General features: G+C 32.1%; 2 protein-coding genes across 5 annotated transcripts; both read right to left on the bottom strand.

The window, feature by feature from the left end:
* Window positions 1-1,415: 1,415 nt before the first annotated feature.
* Window positions 1,416-5,133, bottom strand: LOC119839046 (vacuolar protein sorting-associated protein 52 homolog). 4 transcript variants are annotated; one of them, XM_038365337.1, is made up of 9 exons: window positions 4,956-5,133; window positions 4,835-4,880; window positions 4,364-4,644; window positions 4,138-4,283; window positions 3,496-4,063; window positions 3,260-3,415; window positions 2,908-3,026; window positions 2,275-2,398; window positions 1,416-2,183 (listed from the first exon to the last, which is right to left on the bottom strand). In XM_038365337.1, exons 2-9 carry the CDS (start codon window positions 4,863-4,865, stop codon window positions 1,554-1,556), a joined length of 2,055 nt encoding a protein of 684 aa, XP_038221265.1. In that variant the 5' UTR covers window positions 4,866-4,880; window positions 4,956-5,133; the 3' UTR covers window positions 1,416-1,553. The 4 variants fall into 4 exon arrangements, with proteins under 4 accessions (XP_038221265.1, XP_038221417.1, XP_038221188.1 ...); XM_038365489.1 differs by having other exon boundaries at window positions 4,364-4,625; window positions 4,835-5,133; XM_038365260.1 differs by having other exon boundaries at window positions 4,835-5,133.
* Window positions 5,134-7,988: 2,855 nt separating this feature from the next.
* On the bottom strand, window positions 7,989-20,904 carry LOC119830649 (probable nuclear hormone receptor HR38). Its single transcript, XM_038353717.1, has 4 exons — window positions 20,294-20,904; window positions 11,203-11,279; window positions 9,551-10,982; window positions 7,989-9,317 (listed from the first exon to the last, which is right to left on the bottom strand). The coding sequence occupies exons 1-4, from the start codon at window positions 20,355-20,357 to the stop codon at window positions 9,058-9,060; spliced, it is 1,833 nt and encodes a 610-aa protein (XP_038209645.1). The 5' UTR covers window positions 20,358-20,904; the 3' UTR covers window positions 7,989-9,057.
* Between the last annotated feature and the right edge of the window lie 976 nt (window positions 20,905-21,880).

Raw genomic sequence — 21,880 nt, forward strand, 5'->3', positions numbered from 1 at the left:
ATGCAATTCAGGAATAATAAGATTATGGCTCATACAAATATCTCTAACTTCACCAAAGAACGTAGCAGATTAAATCTTATTTTGCATCATCACATTGATTAATTCTTGTTGTGTAATCTTACTATAAAACAAACTCAGTATAACATTTAGTATATAAGTATAAATATAATCTGATAAAACAGTTTTTCTTGTATCCGTGACTGTAATTTTCGTGGCATTATTCCGGCTGCACCTGACTTAACTCAAAATTTATCAGAAAATAGCATTGTGTAGGGAGAATACTGTACATTGTATATTATACTAGCTTTTCGCCCGCGTAGTCGCAGGAAAGATAGGCACGGGGTTTGCCTCGCATGTTCCCGTTCCCGTGGGATCTCGATGAAAACTATCCTATGTCCGTCTCCTGGTTCTAAGCTACCTCTGCAAAAATTTCCATCCAAATCGGTTAATTCGTTCTTGATTTATAAATAGTGTAACTAACACCACTTTCTTTTATATAATAACTGAAAAACTAACAGTTAATGGAATATGCACAGTGACAAAATAACAATTCCTGATAAGGAAATCAGGAAACAGGAGTGTTTCAATGTTTAAAACAGCATCATTCCGTTTATATTCTTTGTACTATTTTACCATACTGACTAATTAACTGTACTAATTAACTATTTTGTTAAATTTAAGATGTTTACTTTATGGTAGGATATTATGATCATATACTAATACAGTATGTAGGTTTGATACATTTAATATCGTCATTAAAAATTAAAATAGGTAACAAAAAAGTTGAAACCAGTGTCTAATGAAAAATTTCCTAGAATCTGATGATTTTGTAAATATTATTTTAAACGTTTAGATTAAAATTTATGTCATTATTTCCTAGGCTCAGCGAGTTTTAAAAGAAGCTGTAGAAATGAATGATAATTGTAATTAATTTAATTTAAAAGTTTGATATACGTTTTGTTTACTGTCGTATCAAGCGAATGGAGCTTGCGCAAACTAGTCGTTACAATAAGCTGTGGGATTATGTGTGTCATGAATTGAAATGTAAAAAATAAATAAATAGATATTTCGAATGTCGAACGTATCTTTTTTAAATATTATGTAAAATATTTAATTTCGTTTAAAACTGTGAATTATAATAGGTGGATTAGTTGCTTTGGAGCTTTGTTATTTAATTAAAGACATTGGCTCTTATTGTAAATTTTTGTTTTAGTATAATTTTTTTAAATTTGTAAACTAGAACTACAAGAAGTTTTAGAAATTGTCATAAAACGTCAAAAAGAAACTATTATACTTCCTTTGCTCGTCAGTCCACTTAATTTCGTACTGTCGGATAACATCTTCGAAAGTAGGGATAAGTATTTAGTTATGTGACTAAATGTTTTGTAAATGGTCTCTATGTTCTGTGATTTTTGTATAAAATACGATATTGATACCGCTAATAAAGTTTTGATTATTCTTTTTGTTAGTTTCTCTTTCAAAGACACGCGTCCTAGTTTTCGTTATTGTAGAATGAAAAGCACATAAAAATAATAATATTTTATTTGAGATAATCAAAAGTTCGTCTTATATTTTTTTATTTCTACCATAATAACATGTATATTAACGAGTTGTGTTCGTGCATTAGGTGTCAAAAGCTTATTGAATTTATGATAATATTGGACAAAGTTTGTCAATGCCATCTGAAGTAAACCAGAGCCAGTGACCAAATTAGGAAATGAAACTAGAACTTCTCGGTGTATTTCTTCAAGGCTTTGTTTCCAGTTAGAGGAGAAAGATGCAACTAATGTGAGTGATTTCTTTTCTAAATTAGCTAATTCATTTTTCTTATCGCTGTCTAACAGCTGCTCCCCTTCCTTAACAAATTGCATCATACCACCAAAGTGAGGGCTCAAAATTTCTTCAACATATTCGGAACTTCTTGCTTGTAGTTGTTCTCGAAAACTCTCTGCCTCCTTAGTGTTGTCTCTCGTCCGTTCCATTAAAATACTTAAAACCATATCATAATTGTTGATCAAAAATATCAATTGCTGGATTCTTTGAGGAAACTCTGCTGCCATCTTAAGAAGAAAGCAATGGACTTCATCTTGTAATACGAGAAGTAGATTACTGAGCTCCTGTGAGGGGAATTGTTCACTTAGACTGAGCATTGCGGCTGAAAATTCGGCATATCTTCTTGTTATCTGGAAAGAAGTGAATAAAAGGTAATGCTCATATTAAAGGGATAAATATCTAAAAAGAATTGGAAATTACTTAAATGAAAATCATACATACATAATGTGGGCCCAGCTCCTTGTTAGCCAGCTTGGCTGGGTCACATTCACGTACACTTTGGATATTTAACTTTAGTACATATTCAAGTCTTGGCCAAAAAGAGCCTAGCAAAGAATCCCAATAACTGAAAAAGATTTTGTCATATTGATTATCTTTTGCATATATTAATAATTGAAATACCACACTCTACATCAATGAAATAATAAATATAGATTAAAACACCCTCTTTAATGATAAAATTAACTAAATTGTCCCCGTTTGCTGATTAACATGGTATACATAAGGAGAATATTTAATTATAAATCTGGAAAAAGTCAATAAATTATACTGATACTATTATACTGATACTGTTCCTTAATATGTAAGTTTCAATTGAATCTATCTGTATTTATCAAAATCGAGTTTAAATGAGTTAGTTACCTATAAACATATTATGTAGCTAATAAAGCAAGTTTTAAAGACAAATTGCCATTGACATTCCTTAATATATTTGTATGAATATTATTTCATAATTAATACGTAAAGTTATTATTATCAAGTCTTAAATTATTCGACATTTTTTTTAATGAATCAATATAATATAATGATGAGTAATTCTGAGAATATATAATTTCTATAGATTAGTAACATTACCTGTCTAAAGCTGCCACTGCTCTCTTGTGGCACATCCATCGGTATCTGTTTATTAATTGAATACAAAGGAACAAAGCTAAGCAATCATAACACTCTAAAACATAGTTCTCAACATTTTTCTGAAAAATAACAAACCAATTGTCAATAGATAGGAGTTTGAATACAAATAGGCAATGTATTTTATTGTGGGACGCGAATACGCTTTTGCCACGAATTGGGCCAGCATCAGGGAAGATACCACACTTCCCCAGATAATCAGCTAAAAATAGAAGCGTGCAGATGCTACTTTGCTTCAAATGGTGTGAGCTGGGAGCTAAAAGATGAATAAATTTTTAATAATTTTTCTACCTACCACTAATAAGGACAGAGTTTTGCCAAGTATTCTATCAAACAGTTCTTGGGCATGACTGCCTTTAACATGAAAGAATTCAGTAGTGAACAAGTATTCTCTGCAACTGTTGTCTACAAGGGCATATTGAAGACTACGAAATAATGCTTCATATGAATACTGGAACAAAATATATGATATTACATTTAAAACTCATATCATATTTTATCATTTTATATAATTTATATTATGTTTATTACTTTAGTTTTTTGTTGAACATGTGGTACAATAATGGGAGCTTCAAGTTGTTGTGCTAATACATCTCCTCGGTTACCAATTGTGAAGATAGTACTTTTATTTTTCAAATTAGATTTTTGGAAGAATCCTCCCTTGGATCCATCTTCAATAGCCATAAGATCATCCTTAGTAGGAACTTCTTCATATTTTAATTTGTCCAGTCTTGATGCATATGACTTGAAATATGAATAGTAAACTTTGCTGAGTGTATCAATATATTCATTGCATATTTCTTGTGCAACATTGCGTTCATTTGCTAATACAAATTCAAAGAAAAATTTATATTTCAACATTGCATTTTGGGGCATTTGATAGTTAGCCATTGGTTTTCGGAATTTATAAATCTGTTCAAGTATATAAGTTCTTATTTTCGCTAAGGCCTTAATTTTCAACTTTTCTAGTACATCTTTAACATCATGACAAGCTTTTGTTTCTTTGAAATCCTGGTCCTTAACAAAATTTAATTTTTGGTTTAAAATTGCTAGTTGCACCATGAATTCTTTATCAGTTACAGGTACATTATTGATTCCACTGAAAAAAAAACAATGCCTTAGTGAATGCTTACATAATAATTATTAATTAAAATATGGAAAAACGGTCCTTACAATATGAGTGTTTCAGAGACAGCAATATCTTCTATGAATGTTGAGAGTGGGCCTTTTAATGCTTGTCTGTTAGAAAGTTGTATGGACATGTTTACAGATCGTTTTTGTAAACTTATAATTTCGTTGCTGATACTCCCTAAATCATTCTGAAAATTTACAAAGTATTATGAATATGGTAGCTAAGAAACATCAATATCTCTTAAAATTTTTTTTTTCTACTTCTCACCTGAAAAACAAGGAGCATATTTTCCATTCTTTCAAGAATTCCATCGCATTCTTCGATTTGATTATGCAAAGAAATAATATTTTCACTCTCTTTTAAATAATCACCTACAGATGCCTTTTCGGCTTCCTTTATACTTTTATCGATTTGCAGGGCGTACTCTCTAAGATCAGTGCCATTTTTTAATACTTCTTGGATCTCTATGTCTTCCAGATTTTTATCAAGAATTTCCGACATATCAGACGTTTTACCCATTCCTGCAAGTCTAGTCAAGTCTTGTAAATCTTTAGATAAGAGCATATAAATACCATCTCATACGTTCACTACACTCAATATATGTCGAAGATTTTTGCACTAATTCGATGATTGTCTTCATTCATTGGACGAATTTTGTTTTGGTTATTACAAAATAAAAAAACAACTCTTATAATTGGTACTATTATCGAATGTTAACTTATATAAATTAATAATTACCTATTTCATCACAACAGTCACATTTCATCATTCTCGTACCTAGATCCTAGAGCACAGATTAAAATACGTATTACTATTACTTGGATAAAGAACTAGTTAGTAGTAACCCTTATTGTCATACTTCTCTTTGGTAATTACTTAGTTCTTACTACGTATACCTCACATATTATTTTTGTATATAATATGTAAACCTTTAGTTATGAAAGAAGCACAGACTACAGAAAGAGTTTGGTTAGTGTTTACAGAAAAAATTCCACAGCTCCACATGTCCCATAGTGAAGGTATGCAGTATGAACAAAATTTGACAGATCGGCGATCGCCCACGTTTTAGAAAACGGTCACGATTTGCTCCTCTAACACTAAGACCCTACAATCCTATAACCCTATAAAAAACTATGTGCTCTGGTGACACGAAGGATTCCAATGAACTACCTAAATATATTTATGTAGACAATTCATACTCCATCTTCCACCGACACCTGGACTAGGGATGCTGAACAACTGCTGGAAAACCTTAAAGCTTATACATGGGAGTAATGTTTTAATCCTTCTCTATCTTTTCGATATTCGTGTAAATATAAATAGAGTTATATATATATATATATATATATATATATATATATATATATATATATATATATATATATATATATATATATATATATATATATATATATATATATATATATATATATATATATATATATATATATATATATATATATATATATATATATATATATATATATATATATATAACTCTATTTATATTCATTTTTCCCAAATTAGGAGAATCATTTTCCCATTTCAATTAAAATAATACTGGCAACATTATTTTATTCGACGACAGCACTGCGTAAACTGATCTTTCATGGTTCTCTACACAGAGTACTTTTATATACATTCTATGACAGTCTTCACTCTACCACAGACTACTAAATATTTACTTTGTCTCCTCCCAGTATGGTTTCTATTGTAAAACGTGAAACTACTGTACGCGTGACAGGACTATGATGGAATTGGGAGATCATATCTATTATCTTTATATTAATGATTGATACTTTTAATAAAATAAGTTTTATAACAAAATTTTAAACTTTCGCCCTTTTTTGTAGTAGTACCTATCTAATGTACCTATAATGCTTGAAATATTCAAATAAGATAGCTTAGCTTTTTACTAAATGCGTATGTATACACGGTACATTACAAATGTATCATAATTTTTTTACAATTTTTTACTTCCTCTGTGTCTGTCTATCTATTTGTTCCGGTTAATCTCAGAAACGGCCTGACAGACTGTCAGTGACATAACTGCAATAAGGATAACTTAGGCTACTCGGCAATAAAGCAAAGTCTGTATGATTATTAAGTATGTATGATTACCTCTTAAAACCACACAACGGATTTTGATGGGGTTTTTATTAATAAATAGAGTGATTCATCTATTACACTACTCCAAATTTAACGCGTGCGAAGCCGCGGGCAAGCTAGTATTATATGATTTTTTTTTATGCTTTTGTGTGTTTTTTTTTAAGACTCCTTTTGACCTGCAACCTGCCTTATTAAACATTAAGCTGGTTTTTATGAATTTTATTATTGGTATCCTTGGTATTCGTCCAATAGCTTATCTTATATGGATTAGCGGGGTGGATTAAGGTCTACTTTCTACTCTGAAAGGAGGTCCTAAGAAGCTCCCCAGACTATTGTGGGAGTCGAGCACACTACGGCAAGAATTGGGCCAGCTCGCAGCTGCGAAGTACCACGCCCCCACAGAAAACGTGAAATAGTGGCATGCCACTGTGTTTCGTACAGTGAGTGGGGGAGCCGGAGGCCCATTCCATTCCTTTTTTCCAGTCGTCAATCCTTTCCTTTTCCTTTACCAATTACCTCTGCGAATGTTCATGGGCGGTGGTGATCGCTTACCATCTGGTGAACCACCAGCTCAGTTGTCTGCTATGACATAAAAAAAGCGTTTGTACGTAGGGCTAAGTAGCTCTATTATGTACCAGACAAGTTCATTAGGATGATTTTTCAAACGACATTTGTACGTCTTAAGTTTATTAAATTTCCCCTTTCATAATAGGAATAACCAAATCACGGTGGAGATGACAATTACTAATAAGTTTACATTATCATATTATAATTTTTCGCAAGTATTCTATAAACAAATGTTGGTTGACGAATAAACAAATGAAAAACACCAGTATATTTCAATTAACGCGTTTGCGTTAGTATAATTGTGACAAAATATTTACAAAGAAAAAGAATAATAATAATTAAGTAACAAAAGCACATCAATAAAATATTATATGTAGAAAAAGAAATGCAATCAAGTTATGAAAATTCAAAATGGAGGTATTAAAGTAAATTATTATGATTTAATATGCTGCAGTTTTAAATAGGTATACATACTTAATCAACTACGGCAAGTTCATAATTTTCAGCGCTCACCTACTTTTGTGCACATTAATTTATTACAAGCAAGAAGTTACATAATTTGCTTTTAAAACATTTTTTGTGGAATGTGTTTTTGAAAATGTCTTTGTTTTCAATGTGAAACATGTTTGAACTTAATCTTACTTTATAATATGTGCAGTCGAACATTTTTATATTGTTGAAACAAACAGATGTTTCTAAATTTTAGTGATACAGTCAGTTTTTTTATTTATTAATTTAGAAGTAGCGTATTTTATATTTACACTTTAAATCTTAGCAAATGGAAAAAGTAGGGAGACACCTTAATAAGTTACGGTTTTCAGAAATGCGCGAAACATATAATATTAAGAAATAAACTGTAACTTACTTACATATCTATAAATTAACTAGTACATTATAGGGGCTCTGGCATCGAGCAAAAAGTTCAGCACTTGCATTTTCTATCAAAATACAATTTAGTATAAAATTATCACTTTAATATAATCTATAACATTTTTAGAATCTAGAGAACGTATATTTTATATCACTTTAAAGTGAAATTTGTAAAGGACATTTTGATTCAATTCAATATATAGGGTGAACGAATTTTGATATATTTATATATGTTTCTTCAAGTCTTTTTGTGTTTAAATTCAATTTTATGTACATAATTGTTTTAGATCGACGAATATATATATATATATATATATATATATTTTAAACATCTATCAGTCTAAAATATTTATAACGGTCTTTTGAAAATTAATAGATCTAGAATTTTGTTATTAAGGTTTGTATATACTATTTGGTCCATTAAGGATCATCACCCATTTAAAATGTACTAAATTGCACACATGGGTTACCACATTAATTTGAACGTCATAATATATTAGTTAATTATAATGTATAAGTATTATAACTTTAACTATATTATGTACTCATACGTAATTAACTTCTGTGTGTACTTTAAACATATTTAAAATACACTGATATGTTTTAAAACTACATTTCGAAATATTACAATATACTTTAAGGAATATCTAAGCTACCTATCTACGAAGGTACTTTATAAGACACGTAGGAGTTGAAGGAGTTTATATCATGCTGAACTTTTTCCCTGATCTTAGACGCAAGATTTTGTCAAAACGAAATAAACGACCAAGCGTTAAAATTATGTAAACCTAAAAGGTAACTTCTATCAATAATTCCGTTTCGACTCAATGTCATGTACCTATCAGACAAACGAAGAAACGCAACACTGGTCGAAAAACGTTCTGCTCTCCGTTTATCACAATCGTGTTTTGACATCAACAAATGCTTTAATTATTTGTAAAATACTATAAAAAATCGGTGACCCATAAGCCAAATTTTTACATTTATAAGTCTTGTGACTAGATTTTTCTTATTAAAATAATACACAAGTAAATAACATAGGAATATTTGTACGACGAGATGCCATTGATCACGAGCGGTAACTCAAATGCAGACTACTAAGTAGATATTTTAAAAGATATAACTGAATCACACACAAATATACAATAACAATAAATTAATCTTAACCGTACGTTAATATTACAACTTAAGTATAAATTTTTCAATTTAAATTAATTATAATGAAATTCATACTATAAGCATGAACCGATGATGCCTTGGAGATCGAACTCTACGTTATTAACCTAGCCTATCGAAAAATATTTTAAATTTAAGTAAATAATTATAAAAATAACGGAGTCGGCTCTAGATAAGTGAGGGACGAGTTTCGGGAGCGGTGAAATCCGCAGATACTACATGAACTAAGTTCAAACTTTCTAGAAAGGTAGGCTTGCTCGGAACATATTTTCGATAAGTGGGGGTGCTGGTACTAAATCTTCAAGTTTTAAATAGAAAATACGCTGAAGACCCTGCACTGACAAGGAACGCAGCTCTGGTAACGCACCGAGGACTCGACTAAAATGAGGTGCACCGGCACCACCAACTCCACCTCCTCCGGGCATATGAGCTCGAAGGCAGCCGATTATCTTCATTTGTAATTGTTCCACACGGTGAGGCTCTTTTAACCCATGCCTCTCTGAAAAAAAGAAACAGGTGTTTTAATTTTTTTGTACGGAATTGCTAGGTAAACTTATATCTATTTATTCGATAATATAGTAAGAGTTGATGAAATTCAATAAATTCAACTAGTTACTAGACTATTGTATGTATATAGGTATGCAAAACTATGCAAATAAGATTTATTTATAAAAAAAGATCTATTTATTTTGAAGACTAGTAGAAAGGGCATTTAATAAATATAGTACGTACCTGTGATTAAAGTAAGGGCGCAAAGACAAGCAAACGTAGATATATCAATGTCCATTGAGTGTAAAGTGTTACTGAAGTCAAGTACTGCATGAAGCCAATCTCCAAAGGAGCGTTGGCATTGGCGTTTGTCAAGCACGAGTCCATTACAAAAAGTGAGCTTGGTGTCTTCAGGACGAGTCCGGTAAGCAAGTCGAAGAACGAATAATTCCAGACGAGCGGATGCAAATAACTGTTCTCTATCCTCGGGACATAAATCACCATAACCAGGTACTTTTTCTGCAAACACTTTAATCATATCGATGGACGTCGTCAGCAATGAGTAAAATTGTTGAATTACTTCAACATCTGACATTGGTGGTTCCATCGGATTAGGTTCCCTATATTGCGAATAATCTAAATTAGCAAAATCAGGAGAAGTATCAACATGCGCACGGACAAGAGCTGTTATTAGAGAGATTGGTGGACTTGGAGGTGATTCTTGCGGACATTTTGGTTTAGAAGGTAATCTTCCGCGTCTTCCCTTTAATGAGTCCGTTCTTACTACTTCTTTAACCATTCCTACAGCAAGACATTTTTGAAAACGACAAAACTGACATCTATTGCGTCTTCTTTTGTCTACTGGACAGGACTTTTCAGCTAAACATACGTATTTAGACCCCTTTTGCACAGTTCTTTTAAAGAATCCCTTGCATCCTTCACAAGTACGGACACCATAATGCTGACAAGCAGCAGTATCTCCACAAACGGCACATAACTGACTTGGTGATTGTGGGGCTGCTCTTGTTCCTACACTATCTTGAGGTGCCCCACCTGGAGAACTTGCTGCTGAACTAGGAGTTGACGCTTGCATGCAGTGTACGCGACCACCGTGTAATTTAGGGCTTTCATTCGAACTGCTAGATTCTGATCTTTGTACGGGTAAAGAAGCTCGTCTTTGCCGTGAATTTTGATCCGTCGTAATATGTAAATCTGCTGTACTTGGGAATGGAGGTAAAGAGTATGAGTCCTGTGTAGGGGTAACGCCTCCGGTATCGAACGTAGGACTACAAGGTTGAGCCGGGGCGTAATAGGGCGACGGTACATAGGGTAAAGAAGGTTGATGATATTGATACAGTAATTGTGTGGGTGCGTGCCCTTGGTGAGAATATGGGCCAATGTTGTAACAATCTTCATCCATTTTTATTCCAAATTCCGCCATCTCTTGTTTTGGATACCGAACTGAATATGTTTCCTCAAAACTTGGTAAAGCAGGGCCTGGCGTTGGTGATGGTGTTTCGCTCACTGGCGTAGTTCGTTGAGATTTAATTTCAGGAGGAACCGGAGCATGAAATTCTACGTCCGGAAAAGGATCTAAATTCTCGTCTAAGATTTCTGAGGAATCTTCTTGATATTGCGATGACAGAAGATCAATGAAGGACGAACTGTAGTTGCTCTGCAAAAGAAAACAAAATCAATAAATAGAGGCGTATCTAATGTTAAGGTAGGCGGACGTTAATGGGCGGTCACGGTAAGCCAATGACGTTCTTTTCAAACATGTTATAGTGACGTTTTTTAAAGCAACTGTCTGCAGGTGTTATAACTGATGAATGTATTCGATTTGTGAGAAAAATTACTAGATTTTAACAATATGAAGTTAAAATATTAATACATACTTGTGTCTGCAGCAGTAGCATGCTGGATGAGTTTGGTGAAAAAGCGCTTGGCGAGCGCGACTCTATTGCGCTCGACCCTGTAACAAAAAAAACATTTTCTCATGACATAGTCGAGTCATTTTGACGTAAAAATAATATTAACGAATTATGTTTTATGGTTCTTTTGAGTAGATAAGTCAAATCAATTAAATTAGTGAATAACTGTTGTGAAGGGTTGAACGCAAGTGTTTCTGAGCGGTTGGACGACCCGTTGTGGGTATCATGCAGCTTTGAACTATCACGCTATGCGATCCATGTATTATTTACCCCTGACGAACATACTTTGATTCCTACTTCCCAATAGGCGCACGTAATTGACAAATCAATAGTTTTTGTAGTCACTTCAAAACAACCGAACGCAATCCCGGCATAACTAGTTGTGGCGGGCTAAAAGAAAGGTCTTTTAATTTATACTGCTGTTTTGTCAGCCAAATATTGCCTTTTTGAATACATCGTGTCACGGTGCTTGATTCGCCACGCCCCGAAAATTGAATCCAATATACACACCTCATCTACGTCTATTAAAACTTCTACTGAATGCACTCATTTTGAATAGGATATTGTACTTTGTGCCTTTGTCATAAAGTGGATAATAGTAAAACAGCAAAAATCCAAAGTTTTTGGGGCGCAAAGGCGATAGATCCCTTGGGAAGTTATGAAATCACTGGCATTTGCAATTTCTATTATGTTAGGAACCATTAATTCCGAGCTTATTAAGATACAGACAAAACATCTATTTATGTAAGCGTGTATAGAATAAACAATCAAAATTTTTTTTATTTCTCTTACTGAATTTAAAAATTATAAAATTATAAATTATTCATACTACTGCAGTATAATAAATCTGGATAAATTGACAAAAACATTCTTATAATGAGATCATTGCAAAATCTTTCTTGATTTCTACTACACTACTCTATTATGATTTCTACTACACCTAACTACTTAAAAGGTAAGATTATGGGGTAAGTGTACATACTCCTGCAAAAAGTGCGCATTTTTATTGTTTCAATTAATTTCAGATTTTATTTTTATTCTTTATAACTTACTAGCTGCGCCCTGCGGTTTCACCCGCAAAAGTCTGTATCCTGTTAAAATTTTATTGCAATCGGTTCAGTAGTTTTTGCGTTAAAGAGTAATAAACATACTCATACACATAAGTATATCCTCACAAACTTTGCCATTTATAATATTAGTAGGATAGGATAGGATACGATTTATTTATTTATTATTTTTATCGTTCCTCCAAGTGGATTCTGTGATAAAATAGAGCGGTCATATTTTAATAATATAAAGGAAAAATTTTAATAATGCTGTGTATTTTTAATCATAGATTTCATATAATTCATACTTACACTATTCTATTACTATTTATTTATTTATTCTGTTACTTACTTATTCAGTTCATGCATACAGCTATGCTTTTTTACTGCCAATATAGGACAGTCCTTTAAAATAATTAAGGGTGCACTAATCCTAGTAAATAAGCTTTTTGGTCTTTACTTATATTTAAACTAATTAATAAAAACAAATCTTTGTTACAAACAAGGAAGGCAGGTACTTACTACCCTGATTCTAAAATGCCTCTTCCAAATGATAAAAAAGCCTTTCAACTACCCTAATTCTAAAATGACTCTTCCAAATGATAAAATAAGCCTCTCAAACACATAAAGAATCACGTCAATCGGTTGAATGCCAACGGAGATTGTGTACAAATACAGTCAAGCAATTCAACCGAATTGAGAACCTTCTTCGTTTTTGGGAACTCAGTTGAAAAACGTTAATTTTCTAACAAACTATGTATTTTTACTATGAGAAATGAACTAGCTGAAATAATACATTACGAACTACGTAAATTTGCTCTGAAAGATTTAATATCAAAACTGAAATATAAAAAATTGATAAATTACAACCATAAAATGCATATCATTTGAATATTTCTAGCTGAGCAACTGATGTGTGAGATCTCTACCTATATTAACAACAAGGAAGTTATTCAGCCGTGGAGGTTGGAACTTGTTTTAAATCATTGGGATTTTAATTTTATTATTTCTCATTTTAATTATATTAACAGGTAATCAATTATGCTTTATGTACATTTGAATATCGATTTATCTTCTGCTTACGAATATTTTATTAAAGCTTACAAAACTTTTAGGGAAAAATGAACGAAAGCCCTAATAAGAGGGAATTTAATTTATAATAATTTAATAATTACAATTAAGCCAGTTATTCTTTCCACAAATCCATAAAAGTAACATCAAATAAATAAAAACCAATTTTAGCTTTCATTATCGCGATTAATTCGTTAATTATATTTATTTGTATTCATATAATTTAAATCATTATTATTTATTCCTATATATTTACACATTTTCAGTGTCGTTGTTAGAAACCATTATAAATAACATATATTTTTCAGCTAATTGATAATTTTTATATTCTTGATTTGTAAGTGTAAATACAAAAATAGTTGTAAATCGCTCTAAACTTGCTCGAACGTGTACGGCTTATAAAGATACAAATTAAATTTTAAAAGCTTTAATGTTCTTATATCAACAATTTGCAAATGCCGGCCAAGCGCGATCTGGCAGATGTAATTTGAATCATTATTATTATATTTACACACTTTCAGTGTCGTTGTTAGAAACCATTATAAATAACATATATTTTTCAGTTAATTGATAAGTTTTATATTCTTGATTTGTAAGTGTAAATACAAAAATAGTTCTAAATCGCTCTAAACTTGCTTGAACGTGTGCGGATTATAGAGATACAAATTAAATTTTAAAAGCTTTAATGTTCTTATATCAACAATTTGCAAATGCCGGCCAAGCGCGAGCTGGCAGATGTAGCATATGTAACATGTCGTCGAACTTTTGATTCTTGACATGCCGGTTTCTTCACGATGTTTTTCTCCATTGTTTGAAGTTGATGGTGTGGATATTGTACAAATATATATATATTTTTTGCTCATTCGTCAAGCCTACAATCCTCTATTTTTTCTATTTAAGCCCACTGAGGCTTTCACAAATCTACTCATTCGCTTATAAATATATAGTGAAATTCGGATATAACACGCTTTGTAAATGTTAATAAATTTAAACCAAAGAAATTTCAATAAATCCATGCACGATAAACCTTGTTTTTAACAATCTCATTCGAAAAAACTTGCTCAAGTTCTTATCTTGTCGCTATAAAGTAACAAGTTGCAATTTTGAGACTATTTCCTGAATGCACTGTGCTTGTTTATCTGAAGATTTTATTACTCACAAAATTTACAACCTATTTTTGCATCTCAAATACACTTCCGTATGTATGTATTGGTAAAGGCGTGGCAGCATAAAGCTCTACATTACATATATTTCATGAACAGATGCATAAAAATTGGCAATTTACATTTTACAACGCACTGTGTCATATGTAATGTTTTATAACTTTTATAAAGTTTTTATTGTGCTGATACCAGCAACATAACAATTATTTATAAGTACTCAAGAAATGTTTCAATTTCGTTTTCTATTCAATTTCGATATTTACATTCATGACGCTGAATTTCATTAGATCTATGATTTACTATTCATCACGGTTTCGATTTCAAAAATAAAATAGCATTAACAGTTGTAAGGGTAACAATAAAACAATGAGCTTTTGCATTACATATCTTCAAGATATATTTAATTGTTTTTTGTTTTAGAGTTGAAAAATCTAAAAGATGCCCAAAGAGGCAGAAATATGTGATTATTGTCACTAATTCATAACTTTACTTTTCCAGTATTTTCTATTTAACATTAATATAGTAAAGAGAGTTTTAAGAGAAATTTAATTTGGTACGTACTATTGGATTAAAAACATATATTCGTTAGATTTAGATGTGTTCATTGATAAAAACATACTGGTAAAAATACCTGTCTAATTCTTGCGTATTCGGAGCTTTAAAAGCTTCGTTATTGCGACATCTCTCGGATATTATGGGAATACTGCAGGGAGTATCGGAGGGAAAACTAAAAGCTAACATATAATTCAAAGTTAGTGCAGTATACGAAAGATGGCGCAACTAAATTAATATAGTGTCGCTTCCACCTAAAAGATGGTATTAATATAGCCTTTAGGTAAATAGTAGTTGATATGATGCAGAACACATGTAGGCTACGAACTTAATTGAAAAGTGGTTTCACGGTCTTACAATATTTTGTTATACGACGTTATTGGATATCAATTTGGTGTACCACACATTGTATTTTGTTTTATATTGTAGAGAGTAGTCATATTTAAATGCAAACTTGATTAGCTTACTTTATTTATAAGCTGAATTTCTTATAGCAATAACTTATCTGTACAAAAATTAATAAATATACACGTTTCTTTGGTGTTATCATATCATATGGGCAGATACTTAATTGTTTATTTTGTTTAACATAAATAACAAATTTGTGAGAAAACGCTTCTATTAGCAACTTTGTCATAATATATTCTGTTAAAAAAATACATACACGGGGCTAAAATACAAAAGTTATTTTAAAAAAATAATACAATGATACTACATCGCAAATAGTCAGCTGTAGAGAATCAGAACTTAGTGTCGGTCGGCAGGGGGTGGTGTGGCGTGACGTCATCGCATTTGACGTATTCCACCCAATAACACAATATACTGTAGTGCTAAGTACAGTATATTGCCGTTTGCGGTAAGTTTATTTTTATCTCGTCTCTAACAACATAAGTTTATTTGAATTTTAGATAATATCATATAAGAATATTAATTTCGCGAATTGAAAAATAAACGTGCTTAGTGTTCGATACCATTTGCGTCAGACTATACATAAATTTGTAAATATTTATTCAGGTTCTTTGATTAAATACAAAGTAGGTATATTTTTAATGTAGCACTAAATTTAAAATAAAATTCAACAGCTTTTGAACATAACTGGTTTAGTAGCTACTAGGTGTCATGTTATTAATATTCAATACTCAAAGGCGCCACAAAATCTCCTACATAAACAACTTACAATTTTCAATTAAATGAAGTAATTAAATATTTTGGGTACTTATTACATGGTTGTTGATTAAATAATTGTAAACCGCTCTCGAAATAACAGGCTTTTATTTTTGCATACAAAATTTTAAACATTATAATACCTTAAATTTGCGGCTATATCAAGGTGAAATATGTTTAATAAAAATATTTACTCTTCGCGTGGCAAGATTTTGTGAACAATAACAGGAACAACATTGATATGAAATTATAGAATATTAAGTAACTAGCTGCGCCCCGCGGTTTCACCCGCGTAAGTCCGTATCCCGTAGGAATATCGGGATAAAAAGTTGCCTATATTATTCAAGTTGTCCAGCTGTCTACATACCAAATTTCATTGCAATCGATTCAGTAGTTTTTGCGCTAAAGAGCAACCAACACACACACACATCCTTAGAAACTTTCGCATTTATAATATTAGTAGGATTTATAATATTATTATTCAATTTTCATCTTGGAATAACCACCCTATAAAAATTAATATTCTTTGTGAAACTAACTGCAGCTTATTTTCTAACGTTATTATTTATGCATCTATTGCCAATCTAAATTCACTTTATTTGATGCTGAGTAAGCTCCTTAGTTAAAACATAGATATTTTTTTAAGACATTATGAAAAATGTTTAGAAGTAAGAGAAACTTTTGTTTAAAATAATTTTACGTATGCGGGTAGAATGTATATACAGTCTATGAAATATAACATTATTTAAGCATTAGCTATGTGAAAGCAGAATTCATAAAAGTTTTTATTTATCGAATTCAGCTTATTTACTGATACTGCAATACTTCTTTATGAGCGGATAAAAAAATATAGATTATGATTATTGTTAAATGTTAATCAGCATCAATCGATAAAGGTAACGTCGCTGGATTATTAATTACTTAAATCTTAATACGTTTACATGACACAACGACAATAAAATTTTAATGACCATCTTAAGCTTTGGATATCTAACAATTTTTTTATTAGGTAAAGCTGAATCTGCGACCTTGAAGTCTGTCTCGCTGGTAGTCGCCGCGGATATTTAAGAAGATTATGTAACTATTTTGAATAAATTTAAATTTATTGGTGTAACTTAAACGTGTCGACTTCGTAAACTAAGCTCGATCAGTCATTAGTTGTAATCAGATATTTTTAGTTTGTAACAAACAAGAAAAACGCACTGTTTAGACATTTTTTAGGAAATTCACGGATTAAGACAAAAAACTTAAAATATAGCATTTACTTTTCATACTTTAATTCTTCAGTAAGTGGTTTAGTGTAATTAATTACTGTAGGATATAAACTATTTTATGAACACAAAGAGAGCCTCTAGAAGTAAAGCAAAAATATTTTTGTCTTGTTTTTTTAAAGCATGATAACAAATTTTGTAAATAAATGTAAAAGATGCCTTGTAAGAGCAGGTTAGTATTAGAGGCAATGTTTATAGAATTACCAATTAATATTGTCTTCAATAAATGGACAATAGCAATTTATTCGTGTGTGGTGAATCATTTATATTTTTCGGATTTAATTTACTCCAAGATTAGTATTTCAGACACGATATAATAGTGAAGAAAAAGTAAAAGATCATCAAGACAAAGATATTATAGATTTTTCTAAAGATGAAAATACATACTTACAGATTAGAGTTAAATAAGAGTTTTCAAAAATGATCGGTAATATCACTTCCTCAAAGTATAAGGGGAATTTTTGGACAATTGCTAATGAGGTAACAAATTTTAGGAAGTCGATATCCGAGGGTATGCAAGGGCGACCTTGAAGCGGAGCGCGGGTCGATGCGTGACGTAACGTTAGCGACGTCACAGGTGTCGATGGAGGCCGAGGCCGCGGGCCCACACGCTTTCCCAACCCCCTTACCACCACCGCACAGCCACCCACGTATTTTTAGACGCTGTGACGTAATTCCGCTTCAAACGTTTCAGCAGTTAAAATGAATGGCTAAAAATATGCAGTAGGCAATTTTATTGACACCGGCGTCGGGTACCGTACCGAATCGACTTAACACCTAGATGCTAAAATCCGTTGGGACAGTATTTTGGAATTTTGAAAATAATTTAATGACATGAAAGTTAGGTGTTTACTTAACAGGCGTATGTGAATTAAAATTGTACATTTCATTTTCTCATGCATTTAGGGAAGAGCGAGCAAAGCGTGTCGGTAGGTTGGTTGATGGGGTGCAATACAATATATATGCAATACCACAATTCATGAAAACTTTCAGAACGGGATGTCAGATTTTTTAAAAATTAGCTTTGCACGTGATAAATAACTGCTTGGTAATAATAAAATATGCTATAGCTTTTGAACGGAAGGGATGTTATAAAAATAATCAATGTTCAGTGTCAAGCAAACGGTTTTCCAGGAGAAATCAATTCTATATACAGCATGTAACCATAATAAGGCAATAATAACAATAGGTTTTATCTTATCTAGGCTCTCTCGGTATCGCGCCCGCGTCAGGAGCTTTTATGACCAGGGCGGAGTAGATATGACGTCAGAGAGAAACGAATGTGTTCCGACGTGACGTCACGCCAGCTGGACTCTGATATCACGTCTTATCAGCCGGGTAATATAGAACCATTAACATGATTTACAGAATAAAAAGCTACAAGCTTTTAAAAAGTTTAATTATTATATTAAGTCGAACATTTATCTTTTGACTATGAATAGGTACATAAATCTTAATTCAGTGAAACGTTGTTGATTTTATAGATCCACTTTTGTTTTTATATGCCTGATGTCGGTGAATTTAGATGTTACGTGTAAATAAAAAGTGAAAGTGCCGCTTCGGTGTTCAATATTTGATCTGCGCTTAGACGTATGTTTTTGAATGTAGTGTTACAATACAGTATTATGCGATCAGTGATCATTGGCAATTTGCGGACACATCTCGTCGGCAGGTGCAACGTCTGCCGGTTGCGACAGCCGATTGGGCAAGTGGAAGGTAGTTTAGGTGAGGCCATCGGCTCCAAACCGGAGGCGATCGCGACACTCTCATCCTATATTATAGTTACCTAATGCTCCACAACAAAAACGATATTAATTTTGCCGCACTAACCTACACTATGCAATATTTTATTAGCATGTCTTGCGGTATAATTGCATTACACATTAATGATTTATTTAATATCCTCTGTGATATAATACGATCATTTGACATGTTATTAGATTCTATATTTATTATGGTGAAGTTTTGATTAATATTTCACTTTTATTATATTATTTTCTATTTTTAGTTAATAATATTTAGAGTTGACATGTTGATAATAACTTACGTTGTTATTACTAATTACTTGTGGCTTTGGACAGCTTAATAATTTATATAAAAATTACCTTCGAATTTAAGGAATAAGAAAGTGATGCTCATTGGTTGGACGAAGTTGTAATACAAATAATTAATATTTATGACAAAATGATAGAAATAATAATTGTCTACTTATACGTATCAGCATGTGCTAAAATTATTATTTAAATAAAATATTCGATTATAATTTTCGCACTTACAAGCACGTGTTTTGAGTTAAGGTTAAAAGTAGGTAGGTAGGTAACAGTCAAAAAGTTCGTTATACCCTTAGCAAGAGTTTTTTTAGAGATAAATTGGTAACATATCTTGACGTCAAAATATTCAAAATTGATTAAAAACAATTCTGAATATTCTATATAAATGTGTATGTTTATTTTTAAAGTTCAATATCGAGCTTTCCTTTTATGTCCGTAACATTTAATTATAGGTCATTGGGTAAGTGTTGCATCCTGCTTCTTCCCACGTTGGTATGGGTGGATGTATAAATAAATATTTCTCGTTATGTTTATAAATTAAATTTTCTCATATTATGATTGAAAATTAAAGGCATATACTAAATTTTCCGGAAAAGAGCAATAATAATTTGAATAACTTAAAAGTAACTTAACTGTAAAGTTTATGAAAATTGCAAGAGAAGACAGTTGTAAGAAATAAAATTAAATAAATAAAAATTAATTGTAAAATCAAAAAATAAAAAAAATAAAGTACATACGTGTGAAAATAAATTGTCTAAGGCCGCAAAATTGGCTGGAGGGCGTCAGCAACGCACCTCGCATTCTAGCCGATGGCCATCGTCACAACAGTTCCACACAGAGTCTACAACACCCAGAGGTTCTACACAACGAAAGCGAAAATAAACACAGAAGTAGAGGGAGGCGAATCGTCGTGCGGGCGCTGACCTGGCGCTGGTTTGTCGGAGTCCTCAGAGGCGGCGCACGGCTCCAGGGTCAAACCGAGGCACGCGCCAGATAGTCCTAGTTCGCTTAACAGGATCCTCATGCGGCCGAGCACATAGCACTCACTGCACGCGCACTCACTCACAGTTAGCGGTAGTCGAAGTAACAAGGGTACGCGCGGAAGTACGCGCTGTCGGACGGGCGGTGCGATACTGAGGCCGCCGCCGCCGAGGCTGGTGGCTATATCGCGCTGTCTGACGTCACGACTGCGACGTCATAACTGTGACGTCACTAACGGTACCTCCCACGGCCCGCCCGCCGCCTGCCGCCCGCCCGAGCCTGCGCTAACGGCATCGCTAGTAAGGAACGGAGCTTTGTAAGTCCGCGCCAAAGCTTCCAGCACCATAGCGACGCCCTTGCTGCACGCCGCGACCGCGTCGGAGCGCTCGCAGAGCGCGCCTTTTCCAAAGCACGTGTTTTAATTTAAAAATTCTGCATTATTCTATATTTCATATATAATAAATTACAAAAGAATTTTTGTTTTGTGTTCTTATTTTTCAACATTATTTTCAAGAAGTAATTAATATTCTTTCGAGAAGCATATGAGATCTATTTATAATTTGTTAAGTTTAATAAATGTAGTATGTAATAAGATTTAAAAATAGCACCAAGATATTATTAATTAATAAGTAAAATTGTGATTTTTATTGATATTTTGAAAATGGAATCTCGTCAGTTAATTACTATGAATCTTTCTCCATTTTTTTTTCAGCAGATAAGTGTTACTTAGCTATGTAGCTTAGTAAGTAGTAACGAATATTCAAAAATGTCTCAACATCTTTATGGTTATCACCACAGACAGATATTAATAAAATTGACTTTAATATGTTTTTGTTTAAATTAAAGTTTTGGGCTTTTCTACTGTTATTCAAGAATTTTATATCGAGTTTTTAGTTCAGGCAGACATTGTAACGATAACAGAAAAATTACGATTAGATTTACTTTGTTATAGTTTTCCAAATTTCCACAACAAAAAATATTAAAGGATAGAATCTTTCAATGCATGTAAATTAATTAAATATATCTTATTTTCATAACTATTTATCGGTATGCGGTTTCGCCTGTTGACTACTTGATTTTGGGTGTTTCGATTGTGATGCCCTCAAATAAGAATAAAAACTCCTGAAATGCGTTTTCCTTTGATTATATATTATAACACTACTAATTTTATTATTAAACTATTTATAAAAAAAATATATAAGTTTTTCACAGACGATGTAATAAAAAAAAATAATAAGTATGAAAACTTAAATATTTTAAACTAAAGTATAGTAGTAATAATCATGTATTCATCACGAAATATTTTTTTTGTAAATTATGTATTAAATACGAAATTTCCTTAA

Source organism: Zerene cesonia, chromosome 1 (assembly GCF_012273895.1).
Source record: "Zerene cesonia ecotype Mississippi chromosome 1, Zerene_cesonia_1.1, whole genome shotgun sequence".
NCBI classification, from domain to species: domain Eukaryota; kingdom Metazoa; phylum Arthropoda; class Insecta; order Lepidoptera; family Pieridae; genus Zerene; species Zerene cesonia.